We start from the raw sequence: 18,722 nt of genomic DNA, 5'->3' as shown, positions 1-18,722 counted from the left end.
GGGCCTGTAAAATGCCAGGGCGGTATAGGAACCCCACAAGTGACCCCATTTTAGAAAAAAAAGACACCCCAAGGTATTATGTTAGGTGTATGACGAGTTCATAGAAGATTTAATTTTTTGTCAAAAGTTAGCGGAAATTAATTTTTATTGGTTTTTTTTCACAAAGTGTCATTTTTCACTAACTTGTGACAAAAAATAAAATCTTCTATGAACTCGCCATACACCTAACGGAATACCTTGGGGTGTCTTCTTTCTAAAATGGGGTCACTTGTGGGGTTCCTATACTGCCCTGGCATTTTAGGGGCCCTAAACCGCGAGGAGTAGTCTAGAAAACAAATGCTTCAAAATGACCTGTGAATAGGACGTTGGGCCCCTTAGCGCACCTAGGCTGCAAAAAAGTGTCACACATGTGGTACCGCCGTACTCAGGAAAAGTAGTATAATGTGTTTTGGGGTGTATTTTTACACATACCCATGCTGGGTGGGAGAAATTTCTATGTAAATGGACAATTGTGTGTAAAAAAATCAAACAATTGTCATTTACAGAGATATTTCTCCCACTTAGCATGGGTATGTGTAAAAATACACCCCAAAACGCATTATACTACTTCTCCTGAGTACAGCGGTACCACATGTGTGGCACTTTTTTACACCCTAAGTACGCTAAGGGGCCCAAAGTCCAATGAGTACCTTTAGGATTTCACAGGTCATTTTGCGACATTTGGTTTCAAGACTACTCCTCACGGTTTAGGGCCCCTAAAATGCCAGGGCAGTATAGGAACCCCACAAATGACCCCATTCTAGAAAGAAGACACCCAAAGGTATTCCGTACGGAGTATGGTGAGTTCATAGAAGATTTTATTTTTTGTCACAAGTTAGCGGAAAATGACACTTTGTGAAAAAAAACTATTAAAATCAATTTCCGCTAACTTGTGACAAAAAAATAAAAACTTCTATGAACTCACCATACTCCTAACGGAATACCTTGGGGTGTCTTCTTTCTAAAATGGGGTCATTAGTGGGGTTCCTATACTGCCCTGGCATTTTAGGGGCCCTAAACCGTGAGGAGTAGTCTTGAAACAAAAATGACCTGTGAAATCCTAAAGGTACTCATTGGACTTTGGGCCCCTTAGTGCAGTTAGGGTGCAAAAAAGTGCCACACATGTGGTATCGCCGTACTCGGGAGAAGTAGTACAATGTGTTTTGGGGTGTATTTTTACACATACCCATGCTGGGTGGGAGAAATACCTCTGTAAATGACAATCTTTTGATTTTTTTTACACACAATTGTCCATTTACAGAGGTATTTCTCCCACCCAGCATGGGTATGTGTAAAAATACACCCCAAAACACATTGTACTACTTCTCCCGAGTATGGCGATACCACATGTGTGGCACTTTTTTGCACCCTAACTGCGCTAAAGGGCCCAAAGTCCAATGAGTACCTTTAGAATTTCACAGGTCATTTTGAGAAATTTCGTTTCAAGACTACTCCTCACGGTTTAGGGCCCCTAAAATGCCAGGGCAGTATAGGAACCCCACAAATGACCCCATTTTAGAAAGAAGACACCCCAAGGTATTCCGTTAGGAGTATGGTGAGTTCATAGAAGATTTTATTTTTTGTCAAAAGTTAGCGGAAATTGATTTTAATTGTGTTTTTTCACAAAGTGTCATTTTCCGCTAACTTGTGACAAAAAATAAAATCTTCTATGAACTCGCCATACTACTAACGGAATACCTTGGGGTGTCTTCTTTCTAAAATGGGGTCATTTGTGGGGTTCCTATACTGCCCTGGCATTTTAGGGGCCCTAAACCGTGAGGAGTAGTCTTGAAACGAAATTTCTCAAAATGACCTGTGAAATCCTAAAGGTACTCATTGGACTTTGGGCCCTTTAGCGCAGTTAGGGTGCAAAAAAGTGCCACACATGTGGTATCGCCGTACTCAGGAGAAGTAGTATAATGTGTTTTGTGGTGTATTTTTACACATACCCATGCTGAGTGGGAGAAATATCTCTGTAAATGGACAATTGTGTGTAAAAAAAATTAACAAATTGTCATTTACAGAGATATTTCTCCCACCCAGCATGGGTATGTGTAAAAATACACCCCAAAACACATTATACTACTTCTCCTGAGTACGGCAATACCACATGTGTGGCACTTTTTTGCAGCCTAACTGCGCTAAGGGGTCCAAAGTCCAATGAGCACCTTTAGGCTTTACAGGGGTGCTTACAATTTAGCACCCCCCAAAATGTCAGGACAGTAAACACACCCCACAAATGATCCCATTTTGGAAAGTAGACCCTTCAAGGTATTCAGAGAGGGGCATGGTGAGTCCGTGGCAGATTTCATTTTTTTTTGTCGCAAGTTAGAAGAAATGGAAACTTTTTTTTTTTTTTTTTTTCCTCACAAAGTGTCATTTTCCGCTTACTTGTGACAAAAAATAATATCTTCTATGAACTCACTATGCCTCTCAGTGAATACTTTGGGATGTCTTCTTTCCAAAATGGGGTCATTTGGGGGGTATTTATACTATCCTGGAATTCTAGCCCCTCATGAAACATGACAGGGGGTCAGAAAAGTCAGAGATGCTTGAAAATGGGAAAATTCACTTTTGGCACCATAGTTTGTAAACGCTATAACTTTTACCCAAACCAATAAATATACACTGAATGGTTTTTTTTTTATCAAAAACATGTTTGTCCACATTTTTCGCGCTGCATGTATACAGAAATTTTACTTTATTTGAAAACTGTCAGCACAGAAAGTTAAAAAAATCATTTTTTTGCCAAAATTCATGTCTTTTTTGATGAATATAATAAAAAGTAAAAATCGCAGGAGCAATCAAATAGCATCAAAAGAAAGCTTTATTAGTGACAAGAAAAGGAGCCAAAATTCATTTAGGTGGTAGGTTGTATGAGCGAGCAATAAACCGTGAAAGCTGCAGTGGTCTGAATGGAAAAAAAGTGGCCGGTCCTTAAGGGGGGTAAAGCCCTAGGTCCTCAAGTGGTTAAACTATTAAAAAAAACTGTAAGGATATAAATATTACTTTAACACAATACAGTGGTTTTTATATTTTAATTTAATACCACTTGAAAGAAGAACCACATGTAAACATGGAGGTAAAGGGGGTTCTCAGATTTATTTTGAGGGGAGTAAAATCAGTAACCCATGCCGTCATTAAATGATGCATCAGGAACTTTGGGCTGATTTAGTATAATTAGGAGATCATTTCTGCTTTAAAAGATTTATAAATATTTTATGCACATGAAAAAATATATAGTGTGTAGTGTCTATGTTAGCAAAGTTACTGTGGCAGCAAACGCTAAATGGGGCTTATTTCAAGAAATTACAAGCAAGGGAAAATATCCTGGGTACAGCAGCTAATCAGGTTGTTGTGTACTGTCCTAATCTGTACCAGAAGAATGACAACAAGAGTCAGGTTAGAAGCCATGGGTTACATTGCATTCATCCGGTGTTGCTATGACTAAAAGTGCCATTACTGTTACCAAAGGAATCCACAAATAAAACTGGCCTATCAGTATCAGTGCAGGGGACTGTCAGGAATAGTTGACTTGTATTTTATGGGATGCCATAGGGCCTTCTCCATCAATGGCAACTTGTTTCACTTCAGCACTCCATTAGTGAAGGTTTCTGCACCAGAGTTCCCATCTCCGCCCTCCCTCCATTAGCTGCCAATTCAATTCTTCCTATTATTTTATGTTGTAAATGTAGAATGCAGCAGGAGAAGGCAGACTCCAAGTGCTCATCTAAACATGGTGAGCATAAGACATAACCACTAGGCATGAAGAAAAATGGCAGGGCTCAACTCTTATCCCCTGTACCGTCCAAGTCTAATAGTCAATAAACACAGTTTAGCAGCTACGATTGAGACATAAGACTGACTATGGTAGGGATTAGATTGTGATCCCCTCTGTTGGCAGACCGTGACATGACAATGTACTCTGCAACGCACTGCAACTGGTGTCAGAGCTATAAAATCATATACTAAAAATATGTTAGGACACTAGAATTTGACTATGGTACAGATTAGATTTTCAGCTCCTCTGAGGACAATTAGTGACATGACTATGTACTCTGTAAAGTGCTGCAGAAGATGTCAGCGATATATACATAATAAATATTAAGGCTATTATAGGGATTATATTTCCAGCTCCACTGAGTATCAATCAGTGACATGAAGCACTGCAGATGGTGTCAGCGCTATAGAACTACATAATAACTGATCATATTTATATATGGTTTAAATATTCTGTATGCAAACTGGGAAGTCTTTGCATAACTCTTGTATAATCTGTTTATTCCTATCAATATTGGACAAAAAGTAAAATAAATAAAATTGTAGCCAGAGAATCAGGCATCAGTCAAACAACCGATCTTGTGCATACTTTTATTACAGAAACGATGTAAAAATATATCTGGTACGTTTTTTTTTAAAAAAGGGGGACTATAGATGACAGCCTTGGTATCCCCATCACTGTCTGCTTCCTTTACATTTAGTTAAATAGTTATTGATTATTTACATTACTTTAAATGTCCCGGTCAAAATATCCCCATCACTGTCTGCTTCCTTTACATTTAGTTAAATAGTTATTGATTATTTACATTACTTTAAATGTCCCGGTCAAAATGGAACCTCAGGTGCAAAAATCTCCCCCCCTGGTGGCCGACAATCCACTGAACAGAACTATCCATCATCATCATCATCATCAGATGGTGACCCCTTCCTGGTGAGGTCACAGCAATGTTCTCAACAAAAATGTATTCTTAAAGGGATAGGCAAGTGGTGACGGCAGACATTTTTGTTTTCCTTTTAAACAATACCAGTTGCCTGACAGTCCTGCTGATCTCTTTGGCAGTAGTAGTGTCTGAATCACACCAGAAACAAGCATGTAGATAATCCAGTCAGACTTCAGTCAGAAACACCTGATCCACATTCTCGTTCAGGGTCTGTGGCTAAAAAGCATTAGAAGCAGAGGATCAGCAGGGCAGCCTGGCAATAAGTATTGTTTAAAGGGAACCTTAACTGAGAGTGATATGGATGTTTCCTTTTAAACAATACCAGTTGCTTGGCAGTCCTGCTGATCTATTTGGCTGCAGCAGTGGCTGAATCACACACCTGAAACAAACATGCAGCTAATCCAGTCTGACTTCAGTCAGAGCACCTGATCTGCATGCTTGTTGAGGGGCTGTGGCTAAAAGTATTAGAGACACAGGATCAGCAGAAGAGTCAGGCGACTGGTATTATTTTAAAAGGAAAAATACATGTCCTTCTCAGGTTTAGGTTCCCTTTAAAGGAAAGCCAAGGTGAGAGACGTGAAGGCTGACATATTTATTTCCTTTTAAACACTGCAGATTGCCTAGCTGCCATGCTGATCCTTAGCCCTTTAGCCACAGACCCTGAAGAAGCATGCAGATCAGATGTTTCTGACAGTTTCAGCTGCATGCTTCTTTCTGATGTTATTCAGACACTACTGACCAGAAAGGATCGTCAGGACAGCCAGGCAATCTGCACTGTTTAAAAGGAAATAAATATCTCAGCCTCCATATGCCTCTCACTTCAGGTGTCCTTTAACATACCTATATAACAAAGATAGTGCTGCCTAGTTCAGCACTACCCTACACTGCTTACTGCTCCCCACCATGTTTTCCATTGGAAGACGAGGGTGCCGCCTCCTTTCATGCCATGTGCTAGCACCACCGTGAGGTTGGGTTTGCATTATTGCTACCTACTTCTAGAGATCCTAACTTGTATTCAGTAATTCTGTAGGGAAGCTATGACCAATAGAACTATGTAGTGTTGACATTCCTCTAGTCCAATGATGGGTGCCTGGGAAGAGAGAAAGTCGTACACTATTACTCTATGGAAACAGAATGCCATGCAGGGCAGCACCGAACTAGCCAGCTCTAGCCCCACTTTGTTTACCAAAGCTTCAAAGGGGATCATGTAACAACGGTTATTAACTGTCCCAGTTAAGGCTCCCATCTCTTGCTCAAGTCTATAACACACCTAAAACAGGTCACTTGTGGTGGAGAAATAGGCTACAGCTCTGACAAAAAAACAAACAAACAAAAAATAATTACCCAACACAGAGAGTGCAATGTAGTCTATATGACACGTTTCCCCTTTCATGTCCACACTATGCTGTGCCACTGACCTTGCGCAGCAGGTGAAAGGCAAGCCCTCTGTTGGCTTTTTCCTGTTGGGAACAAGGGCTACCCAACAGAAGGAGCAGGAAGTGCATTATGGGCTAGGAGAGATGCCTGGTCGGCCCTCCTACGAGGATCAAGGCGTCAGACCCAGGGACGGGAGGGAGTAGCCAGCACAAGGGTTAGCCACCTTTAATAAGACAGAGATAGATAGATATATAACCCCAAATACTTTCACAAAAGAAAGTTGCAAGTAGAGAAGGAGGAGAGTCTCTGTATTGGTGAAATGGCACAATACAGCATTAGCTGCGCAGAGCGGCTAGTCGGGACTGCATGGCTTCCAAATCTTCTTCCTCTTCTTCATCTGATGCCGCAGTGGCGCCCTGTACTTCCAGCTCTGGTAAGGGTTCTGTGACTTTGCTGGGTGCTTTACCCAAGGCCCCTGAAAAACACACACACAAAAAAAAAAACAACTGTCAATAACATTTATTCCAGAACTCTTGCACATAACACAATTAAAGGTTTTCATACCACATATAAATGCTAAAGCACTCCAATGCACTGAGCAGTCTGTTTGTTCAGCTACATTAAAGTGTAATTAGCCTCATCAGTAGCTGTGAATGAAAGCACCATGGCTCTGCCTGTACAGGAAAAAAAACTGATGCTCTAACCATTTCTGTGCTCCCTGGAAGCTAAAGGGAACCTAAACTGAGAAGGATATGGATTTTTCCTTTTAAAATAATACCAGTTACCCGACTCTCCTGCTGATTCTGCGTCTCCAATACTTTTAGCCACAGCTCCTTAACCTTCCTGGCGGTAACCCCGAACGTAGTTCGGAGTAAGCCGCGCAGGAGGTTTTCTCAGGCCCTGCTGGGCCGATTTGAATAATTTTTTTTTTGCTGAACGCAGCTAGCACTTTGCTAGCTGCGTCAGCACTTCGATCGCCGCCGCCCCGCGCTCGATCGCCGCTATCCGCGTCGCAACACAGCCCCCCCCCCCCTAGACCCCTGCGCTGCCTGGCCTATCAGCGCCAGGCAGCGGCAAGGGGTGGATCGGGACTCCCTTAGACGTCACGACGTCCATGACGTCAGTGACGTCATCCCGCCCCGTCACCATGGCGACGGGGGAAGCCCTCCAGGAAATCCCGTTCTTTGAACGTGATTTCCTGATCGCCTATCGCCGGAGGCGATCGGCAGGGCTGGGGGGATGCCGCTGAGCAGCGGCTATCATGTAGCGAGCCCTCGGCTCGCTACATGATATAAAAAAAAACAAAAAAAAACGGCTGCGCTGCCCCCTGGCGGTTTTTAATATACCGCCAGGAGGGTTAACAAGCATGCAGATCAGGTGTTCTGACTGAAGTCAGACTGGATTAGCTGCATGCTTGTTTCAGGTGTGTGATCCAGCCACTACTGCAGCCAAAGAGCTCAGCAGGTCAGACAAGCAACTGGTATTGTTTACAAGGAAAACTCCACATCCCTCTCAGTTTAGGTTCCCTTTAATTCAAATTTTGTTTATTTCTGTAAATTGTAATGAAGATTTTTTTTTTTTCACTTAAGGTTTTCACGTTGTGCCTAATCTTTAAATTGTAAAAATCTGGCAGGTCTTGGACTAGCCCATCTCTCTATAGGGATTGTTAGGTTTTCTTTATTCTCAAAAGCACTTACTGAACAACAGTTGCTTAATCCAACTGCCAACAGTGTGCAAGCGAGCAGGGAGGCCGGCAATCATCCTTGTATAGATCCCTTCCATAGAGAGCCTCTTTTGCAAAGAATAAAGGAAATACAGAGAATCCCCCATGAGGAGATGGAGCAGTCCAAAACTTTCAGATTTTTACTGTGTACTGTAAGTGACAACAACTTGGGAAAAAAGTACTTGATAGTGTATTTTACTCTGGGAGAAATGTACTTCTTAGAATATGTACACAAGTATTTTAAAATTATACAAATTTTTTTTTTTTTTGTGATAGTGACCCTTCAATCCAATAAAGTCACAGTAACATGTGCAATAGGTTGCACATGCTTCTCTGGAGGAACAAGCAGCGAGCAGAGAGAAGGGAACAAAGCTGGTTTCCCTTAGAGCCCTTTGGCCGTTTAACCTTTTAGGTTCCTGTTGGAAGATACGGAGGAGCTATTGGGGAAATCACCTAAGCATGGCATGTGTAAATGTCTCTTGGAGTTCATCTAAGCTTTGGCAATTAAATAAAATTTTAAGAAAGACTAATAGACAGATTTAGAGCAAGCAGAGGGAGTAGAACAAACATGTACATTCTAAAGGGATGTCGGGATGCCTCGTAATGCTGAAACTGCACGGAACAGCATGCAACAGGGACTCTTCTGCTGTTATGAACAGGTTTTTTGTCAATGGGCTTCCAAATGCGGTATCTTCCTGACTTGTTTTATTTTTATTTTTATTATTGAACAGCCTTTGATGAATTGACGCCATAGTGTGGACTTGCATGGTGATTTTGCATGGCCCCCACTCTCCTCACTCTTTCACAGCCCATCCAATTGCATATTGCAGAGCATGCTGTATAACCTAGTGTTGATTTTGCTCAGAAAGGGCTGGTGCACACCAAAGCAGTTCTGAAGCATTTTTTTAAAACGCTTGCAGGGGGAAAACCACTTGGCTAATGAATGAATGGGCTGGTGCACACCAGAGCGGCTCGTTTTTCACCCAAACGCAAACTCCTGTCCTGCAACATTTTTTAGATATTGGAGGCGTTTCTGCCTCAATGTTAAAGTATAGGAAAGTGGAAAACCGCTCTGAGAAAACTCTAGATCAGAGGGGATTTCCAGGCGTTTTTCTTACAGAAGCTGTTCAGTAACAACTTTACTGTAACAATATACGAAATCTGCTACACAAAAACGCTTAAAAAAAAAAAAAAAAAAAAAAAGCTAGGCATGTTTAGAAAACATCTCTAAACATGCCTAGAATCGCTCTGAAATCTGCTTCAAAAACCTCTAGCGTTAGCAGATCTGCTAGAGGTTTTTGGTGTGCACTGGCCCTGGTTTTTTGACTGGTAGCGCCAACATGTTTATGTTTTCCCCTACCTGGTCATGTGACTATACCTCTCTCTTCTTGTGCTTTACATATGCATGCTGGGATATTTTCATTACTAGAAGTTGTGGACAGCAATCAAAGGGGGACCCCTAGCTAGAAGAAAACTGAGATGGGTGGGAGGAGGTGCCCCAGGGACATAAAACATTTTAAAAACTGCATAAAATAAAAAAATGAATAAAAAAAAAATAAATAAAAAAAAAAAAAACTTACCTCAGATGAGGGATGGAATTTGAATAAAATCAAGTTTATTAGACACAAAAGACTTTGGCCTCAATTCACTAAGCTTATCTCCTGTCTTTAATAAAGAGAACCCGAGGTGGCTTTGTATAACGTTAGTGGGGCACAGAGGCTGGTTGGGCACACTAACACCAGCCTCTGTTGCCCCATGGTGTGTGTCAAAGACCCCCCTGCTCGCCGCTATACCCCCGCAATGCTGGCGACACGCAGCGTGTCGCCAGCACAATGTTTACCCTAGCGCTGTCTGTCAGCGCCGCTCCGCCGCCTCCTCCGCATCGCCGCTACCCGCCCTCGTCCCTTCCCTCACGCTGATTGGAGGGAAGGGACGAGGGCGGGTAGCGGCGATGCGGAGGAGGCGGGGGAGCGGCGCTGACAGACAGCGCTAGAGTAAACATTATGCTGGCGACGCGCTGCGTGTCGCCAGCACTGCGGGAAGGATAGCGGCGAGCAGGGGGGTCTTTGACACACACCATGGGGCAACAGAGGCTGGTGTTAGTGTGCCCAACCAGCCTCTGTGCCCCACTAACGTTATACAAAGCCACCTCGGGTTCTCTTTAATAACTCTTCTAGAGTTGTTACCATGGTGATAAGGCATGTAGTATTCAGTAAACATTTTACCTCAGGCAAACCTAAAGTTAACTCTTCTGTCTTTAAGTTAACTCTTTAATCCTTAAAATAACTCCAAAGTTAAAGACAGGCTGTTCATTAACCGTGTGAAAATAACTACAGAGGAGGTAACGTAAGGAATGAAGAGATAAGGCCCATACACATGTCGGATTTGCGCGAACGACGGGTCGTTTGAACGTTCCGTCGTTCGCACGTTTCCGCATGAAATCCGGCGTGTGTACAGACTATCGTTCGGGAGATAAGACTGGTTACCAACGATCCGCCGGGCGGATCGTTGGTAACCAGTCTTATCTCCCGAACGATAGTCTGTACACACGCCGGATTTCATGCGGAAACGTGCGAACGACGGAACGTTCAAACGACCCGTCGTTCGCGCAAATCCGACGTGTGTATGGGCCTTTAAGATAACTCTCTTACTGTGTGGAGGTAAGTGTTCTCTTGCCTTATTATCTCCAGCATGATCTTAGTGAATTGAGGCCAATGCGTTTTGCTGGCTTTACCCACTTCCTAAGGTCAATATTATTGACCTTAAAGGGAACCTATACTGAGAAGGATATGGATTTTTCCAGCATATATTTGCATTGTGAACTGCTACCTGCTGCATATGCTCTGCATCACTGTCTGTGCTGGATAATATTATACACAGGCTTGCTGCTGGAGCAGCTTGGACTTGCATATTAGACTGGATGCACTTTGTGCTTGCCATTTATAGTGTGAACGCAGTTGATTTGCTGCATGTTGAACTTATCCTGCTTATTGTTCACAGCACCAGCGTTATTTACAGCAACAGGAACTTTATTTGCAGGCCTGCTGTACAAAGTGCACTTAGGGTTAAGGCAGGGAGCGTTACCTGGAGTGGTCTCTCTCCTCTGCCAGGGTTATTACATGCAGTTGGTGATTAGGACATGTTTCCTGGGTCTAGTTAACTTATGGGAAGTTGCACTTTAGGGACAAAAACTGCGTGTATTTTTTAAGATTATTAATAAATTGGTTTATACTTTTGCAAAGATGGGTTTTTCTATTCCTTTTCATTTGTTTATTGGTGTGTTATGCACATAATATGTGCTCTATTTTTGATAGATATGGATTTTTCCTTTTAAAATAATACCAGTTGCCTGACTCTCCTGCTGATCCTGTGTCTCTAAGGGCCCGTTTCCACTATCACGAATCCGCATGAGTTATCCCCATGCGGATTCGCGTAACCAATACAAGTGGATGGCCCTGTTTCCACTTGTCAGTTTTTTGGTGCGTTTTTCTGTGCAGGATTTTTCTGCATGGTAGAGCCTGCAGTGTGGAATGCAGGCGATTCAAAGGCAATGTATTTAATAGGGGAAATCACACATGCTTTTTTTGCCGCGATTTCGCACCAAAAGTAATCTAAATTGAACCAGGCAGTGACACCCTGCCTATGCAATATCGCATGGAAAATCGCGGCAAAAAACGAACGCGGAATCACATCCGCATGCGATTTCGTCAGCGGTAGAATCCCGGCGATTCGCACCGCACTAGTGGAAACGAGCCCTAATACTTTTAGCCACAGCCCGTGAACAAGCATGCAGATCAGGTGCTCTGACTGAAGTCAGACTAGATTAGCTGCATGCTTGTTTCAGGTGTGAGATTCAACCACTATTGCAGCCAAATAGATCAGCAGGACTGCCAGGCAACTGGTATTGTTTAAAAGGAAACATCCATATCCCTCTCAGTTTAGGTTCCCTTTAAGAAGCAGGTAAGACCTCTGAAACGCATCATTTGTGTCCACTAAATTAGATTTTATAATGTCTCTTCCCTCACCTGAGGTAAGATTATTTTATCTTTAGAAACCGTTTTTAAATCTTTTATATCGCTGGGGCGCCTCTTCCCATCTATCCTTGTGCAGGCATCAAATTGCAGAGCTTATTTTTCATCTGTCTATAAGCTGCTTGGTTAGCAATAAAATAAACCACTTGTACCTGACCAAAAGCTCACTGGCCACTTCTTACAGCACTGCCTGAGCTATAGGCCGTGCACTAGAGATTAATGATTTTTTACTTACCCGGGGTTTCCTCCAGCCCCATAAGCACGGATGCGTCTCTCGCCGTCGCCTGAGTGCCCCCGTTAAGCAGGAATCAGCTCTGGTATTCGGCTCAGTGACGTCAGCAGGGGGCTTTCTGTGCATGTGCAGACCTTCTGTGCAAGCGCAGAAAATCCCGGATCGTGTCACTGAGTCAGACTGAGCCGAATACCGGGAGCTCATCACGGCTTAATGGAGGTATGCGGGAGGACGGTAAGGGACGCATCCGTGCTTATGGAGCTGGAGGAAGCCCCGGGCAAGTAAAACATCTTTCATAACGCTCATCTCTGGGTCACTTTAATGGACAACTGAAGCAAGAGGGATATGGAGGCTGCCATTTTTATTTCCCTTTAAGCAATGCCAGTTGCCTGGCTGTCCTGCTGCTCCTCTGCCTCTAATACTTTTAGTCAAGGATCCTGAACAAGCACAGGCAGGTCAGGTGTTTCTGACATTGTCAGACCTGACTAGATTAGCTGCATTCTTGTTTCAGGTTTGTGATTCAGACACTACTGCAGCCATATAAACCAACAGGGCTGCAAGGCAACTGGTATTGTTTAAAAGGAAATAAATATGGCAGCCTCCATGATCTCCTCACGTCAGTTGTCCTTTAACAACACATTTGGCCTGTGCCTTCCCACTGGCAATGCAATGTTAACAATGGGAATGATGCAATGAAAGCCCCACCCCACAGATCCTGAACATTGACTAAGAGAACCCTACACTTCTGGTCATATGATCAACATTTCAAGAAGGGTGTTTTAGCTGCAAAAGCTATCAGAGCGGCCTGCTAAGCTGTTAGATGAGATTTTTAGCCTCGTGGATGGAAATGGGTTTGAAACATACATATAACCACATGAACACATTCTTCTCCATGTAAGTATACATGCAATACATCGCAATTACCTGCTGTGATTTCAAAGAGGATCTTATCTATCTCCATTTCTGCTGCTTCTTCCATTTCATCCTGGTCCTCCATGCTTTCAAATGTGTCCTCCAACATTTCTTCTATGATACCAGCCTATAGAGAGACACCAATAAAATATATTACACACGTTATCCTATATAACAAGGTTAGGGAATGTTGGCTCTCCAGCTGTTAAGGAACTACAAGTCCCACAATGCATTGCAGGAGTCTGACAGCCACAGTCATGATTAATAAAGGCATGCTGGGATTTGTAGTTTTATCACAGCTGGAGAGCCAAGGTTCCCTACCACTGCTATAAAACAATCACTGTGGTTATGCAGCCATACAGGTCTACTCCAGAGAGGTCAATCACTGTGGTTATGCAGCCATACAGGTCTACTCCAGAGAGGTCAATCATTGTGGTTATGCAGCCATACAGGTCTACTCCGGAGAGGTCAATCACTGTGGTTATGCAGCCATACAGGTCTACTCCGGAGAGGTCAATCACTGTGGTTATGCAGCCATACAGGTCTACTCCAGAGAGGTCAATCACTGTGGTTATGCAGCTATACAGGTCACCTCCAGAGAGGTCAATCACTATGGTTATGCAGCCATACAGGTCTACTCTGGAGAGGTCAATCATTGTGGATATGCAGCCATACAGGTCTACTCTGGAGAGGTCAATCATTGTGGTTATGCAGCCATACAGGTCTACTCCGGAGAGGTCAATCACTATGGTTATGCAGCCATACAGGTCTACTCCGGAGAGGTCAATCACTATGGTTATGCAATCATACAGGTCACCTCCGGAGAGGTCAATCACTGTGGTTATGCAGCCATACAGGTCTACTCCGGAGAGGTCAATCACTGTGGTTATGCAGCCATACAGGTCACCTCCGGAGAGGTCAATCACTATGGTTATGCAGCCATACAGGTCTACTCCAGAGAGGTCAATCACTGTGGTTATGCAGCTATACAGGTCTACTCCAGAGAGGTCAATCACTGTGGTTATGCAGCCATACAGGTCTACTCTGGAGAGGTCAATCATTGTGGTTATGCAGCCATACAGGTCTACTCTGGAGAGGGCAATCACTGTGGTTATGCAGCCATACAGGTCTACTCTGGAGAGGTCAATCATTGTGGTTATGCAGCCATACAGGTCTACTCTGGAGAGGTCAATCACTGTGGTTATGCAGCCATACAGGTCACCTCCGGAGAGGTCAATCACTGTGGTTATGCAGCCATACAGGTCACCTCCGGAGAGGTCAATCACTGTGGTTATGCAGCCATACAGGTCTACTCTGGAGAGGTCAATCATTGTGGATATGCAGCCATACAGGTCTACTCTGGAGAGGTCAATCATTGTGGTTATGCAGCCATACAGGTCTACTCCGGAGAGGTCAATCACTATGGTTATGCAGCCATAAAGGGTTACTCTGGAGAGGTCAATCATTGTGGTTGTGCAGCCATACAGGTCTACTTCGGAGGTGTCAATCACTATGGTTATGCAGCCATACAGGTCTACTCCAGAGAGGTCAATCACTGTGGTTATGCAGCTATACAGGTCTACTCCAGAGAGGGCAATCACTATGGTTATGCAGCCATACAGGTCTACTCCGGAGAGGTCAATCACTGTGGTTATGCAGCTATACAGGTCTACTCCAGAGAGGTCAATCACTGTGGTTATGCAGCCATACAGGTCACCTCCGGAGAGGTCAATCACTGTGGTTATGCAGCCATACAGGTCTACTCTGGAGAGGGCAATCACTGTGGTTATGCAGCCATACAGGTCTACTCTGGAGAGGGCAATCACTGTGGTTATGCAGCCATACAGGTCTACTCTGGAGAGGTCAATCATTGTGGTTATGCAGCCAATACAGGTCTACTCTGGAGAGGTCAATCACTGTGGTTATGCAGCCATACAGGTCTACTCTGGAGAGGTCAATCATTGTGGTTATGAAGCCATACAGGTCTACTCTGGAGAGGTCAATCATTGTGGTTATGAAGCCATACAGGTCTACTCTGGAGAGGTCAATCATTGTGGTTATGCAGCCATACAGGTCTACTCTGGAGAGGTCAATCATTGTGGTTATGCAGCCATACAGGTCTACTCTGGAGAGGTCAATCACTGTGGTTATGCAGCCAATACAGGTGTACTCTGGAGAGGTCAATCACTGTGGTTATGCAGCTATACAGGTCTACTCCAGAGAGGGCAATCACTGTGGTTATGCAGCCATACAGGTCTACTCCGGAGAGGTCAATCATTGTGGTTATGCAGCCATACAGGTCTACTCCGGAGAGGTTAATCATTATGGTTATGCAGCCATACAGGTCTACTCCGGAGAGGTTAATCATTGTGGTTATGCAGCCATACAGGTCACCTCCGGAGAGGTCAATTACTATGGTTATGCAGCCATACAAGTCTACTATGGAGAGGGCAATCACTGTGGTTATGCAGCCATACAGGTCACCTCCGGAGAGGTCAATCACTGTGGTTATGCAGCTATTCAGGTCACCTCCGGAGAGGTCAATCACTGTGGTTATGCAGCCATACAGGTCTACTCTGGAGAGGTCAATCATTGTGGTTATGCAGCCATACAGGTCTACTCTGGAGAGGTCAATCATTGTGGTTATGCAGCCATACAGGTCTACTCTGGAGAGGTCAATCATTGTGGTTATGCAGCCATACAGGTCTACTCTGGAGAGGTCAATCATTGTGGTTATGAAGCCATACAGGTCTACTCTGGAGAGGTCAATCATTGTGGTTATGCAGCCATACAGGTCTACTCTGGAGAGGTCAATCATTGTGGTTATGCAGCCATACAGGTCTACTCTGGAGAGGTCAATCATTGTGGTTATGCAGCCATACAGGTCTACTCTGGAGAGGTCAATCATTGTGGTTATGCAGCCATACAGGTCTACTCTGGAGAGGTCAATCATTGTGGTTATGCAGCCATACAGGTCTACTCTGGAGAGGTCAATCATTGTGGTTATGCAGCCATACAGGTCTACTCTGGAGAGGTCAATCATTGTGGATATGCAGCCATACAGGTCTACTCTGGAGAGGTCAATCATTGTGGTTATGCAGCCATACAGGTCTACTCCGGAGAGGTCAATCACTATGGTTATGCAGCCATAAAGGGTTACTCTGGAGAGGTCAATCATTGTGGTTGTGCAGCCATACAGGTCTACTCTGGAGAGGTCAATCACTGTGGTTATGCAGCTATACAGGTCTACTCCAGAGAGGGCAATCACTGTGGTTATGCAGCCATACAGGTCACCTCCGGAGAGGTCAATCATTGTGGTTATGCAGCCATACAGGTCTACTCCAGAGAGGTTAATCATTGTGGTTATGCAGCCATACAGGTCACCTCCGGAGAGGTCAATTACTATGGTTATGCAGCCATACAAGTCTACTATGGAGAGGGCAATCACTGTGGTTATGCAGCCATACAGGTCACCTCCGGAGAGGTCAATCACTGTGGTTATGCAGCTATTCAGGTCACCTCCGGAGAGGTCAATCACTGTGGTTATGCAGCCATACAAGTCTACTCCGGAGAGGTCAATCATTGTGGTTATGCAGCTATACAGGTCACCTCCGGAGAGGTCAATCACTATAGTTATGCAGCCATACAAGTCTACTCCGGAGAGGTCAATCACTGTGGTTATGCAGCCATACAGGTCACCTCCGGAGAGGTCAATCACTATAGTTATGCAGCCATACAAGTCTACTCCGGAGAGGTCAATCACTGTGGTTATGCAGCCATACAGGTCTACTCTGGAAAGGTCAATCATTGTGGTTATGCAGCCATACAGGTCTACTCTGGAGAGGTCAATCATTGTGGTTATGCAGTCATACAGGTCTACTCTGGAGAGGTCAATCATTGTGGTTATGAAGCCATACAGGTCTACTCTGGAGAGGTCAATCATTGTGGTTATGCAGCCATACAGGTCTACTCTGGAGAGGTCAATCATTGTGGTTATGCAGCCATACAGGTCTACTCTGGAGAGGTCAATCATTGTGGTTATGCAGCCATACAGGTCTACTCTGGAGAGGTCAATCATTGTGGTTATGCAGCCATACAGGTCTACTCTGGAGAGGTCAATCATTGTGGTTATGCAGCCATACAGGGCTACTCTGGAGAGGTCAATCATTGTGGTTATGAAGCCATACAGTTCTCCTGCGGAGAGGTCAATCACTGTGGTTATGCAGCCATACAGGTCTAGTCCGGAGGGACAGAAGCGCTCATACCTATTTAAACAGTGGTTCAGCTCCTTTTATTGCCTAATAAAGCAGGCTGCCGCCGTGAAACACATTGCATTGCATACTTTGTGGAGTATTTTGTTTAAAGAAATTGTTTTCAGTGCACCTTTGACTGTTGACTTGAGTCTACTTCGGGGAGGCAAGTCCAACACTACCTCCCATTTTTAAACGTTTTCATTGTTTTATGCTGCTCCTCTGGTGACTCAGTTCTCATACTGTTTAATATCTTGAATCTACCCTCGGTTGAGCGGTGTTACCCCTTTTTCTACATCTACAGAGAGTGTCATTTTCAACCTGAGTGGGGTCGGGTCTAATCTCCCCACCTCAATTTCAGTGGTGGCCTCAGCGGTAACCCACCTTTGTGAGTACCTTATCATGCATATGAACTTACAGTGGGTTGCAAAAGTATTCAGCCCCCTTGAAGTTTTCCACATTTTGTCACATTACTGCCACAAACATGCATCAATTTTATTGGAATTCCACATGAAAGACCAACACAAAGTGGTGTACACATGAGAAGTGGAACGAAAATCATACGTGATTCCAAACATTTTTTACAAATAAATAACTGCAAAGTGGTGTGTGCGTAATTATTCGGCCCCCTTTGATCTGAGTGCAGTCAGTTGCCTATAGACATTGCCTGATGAGTGCTAATGACTAAATAGATTACACACAAGTGCACTCTAATGTCAGTACAAATACAGCTGCTCTGTGAGGGCCTCAGAGGTTGTCTAAGAGAATATTTCAACAACACCGTGAAGTCCAAAGAACACACAAGACAGGTCAGGGATCAAGTTATTGAGAAATGTAAAGCAGGCTTAAGCTACAAAAAGATTTCCAAAGCCTTGAACATCCCAAGGAGCACTGTTCAAGCGATCATTCAGAAATGGAAGGAGTATGGCACAACTGTAAACCTACCAAGACACGGCCATCCACCTAAACTCACAGGCCAAACAAGGAGAGCGCTGATCAGAAATGCAGTCAAGAGGCCCATGGTGACTCTGGACGAGCTGCAGAGATCTACATTACATCAACTATTAGTCATGCACTGTACAAAGTTGGCCTTTATGGAAGAGTGGCAAGAAGAAAGGCATTGTTAACAGAAAGCATAAGAAGTCCCGTTTGCAGTTTGCCACAAGCCATGTGGGGGACACAGCAACCATGTGGAAGAAGGTGCTCTGGTCAGATGAGACCAAAATAGAACTTTTTGGCCAAAATGCAAAACGCTATGTGTGGCAGAAAACTAACACTGCACATCACTCTGAACACACCATCCCCACTGTCAAATATGGTGGTGGCAGCATCATGCTCGGGGGGTGCATCTCTTCAGCAGGGACAGGGAAGTTGGTCAGAGTTGATGGGAAGATAGATGGAGCCAAATACAGGGCAAACTTAGAAGAAAACCTCTTG

General features: G+C 44.0%; 1 protein-coding gene across 2 annotated transcripts in view; it reads right to left on the bottom strand.

Annotated features, from left to right (window-relative positions):
• Nucleotides 1-4,303: 4,303 nt before the first annotated feature.
• Nucleotides 4,304-18,722, bottom strand: part of LOC137563167 (charged multivesicular body protein 3) — a 76,588-nt gene continuing 62,169 nt past the window's right edge. For both annotated transcript variants that reach the window (XM_068275300.1, XM_068275289.1), the window contains 2 exons: nucleotides 13,048-13,162; nucleotides 4,304-6,612 (listed from right to left, as the gene is read on the bottom strand). In XM_068275300.1, coding sequence (XP_068131401.1) covers nucleotides 6,473-6,612; nucleotides 13,048-13,162 — 255 coding nt within the window. In that variant the 3' untranslated portion in view covers nucleotides 4,304-6,472. The remainder of the gene's footprint in view (nucleotides 6,613-13,047; nucleotides 13,163-18,722) is intronic.

This window comes from Hyperolius riggenbachi, chromosome 1 (genome assembly GCF_040937935.1).
Source record: "Hyperolius riggenbachi isolate aHypRig1 chromosome 1, aHypRig1.pri, whole genome shotgun sequence".
In the NCBI taxonomy this organism is placed as follows: domain Eukaryota; kingdom Metazoa; phylum Chordata; class Amphibia; order Anura; family Hyperoliidae; genus Hyperolius; species Hyperolius riggenbachi.
Note: the sequence above shows the minus strand (reverse complement) of the source record. Positions and strands in the feature narration are given on the sequence as shown.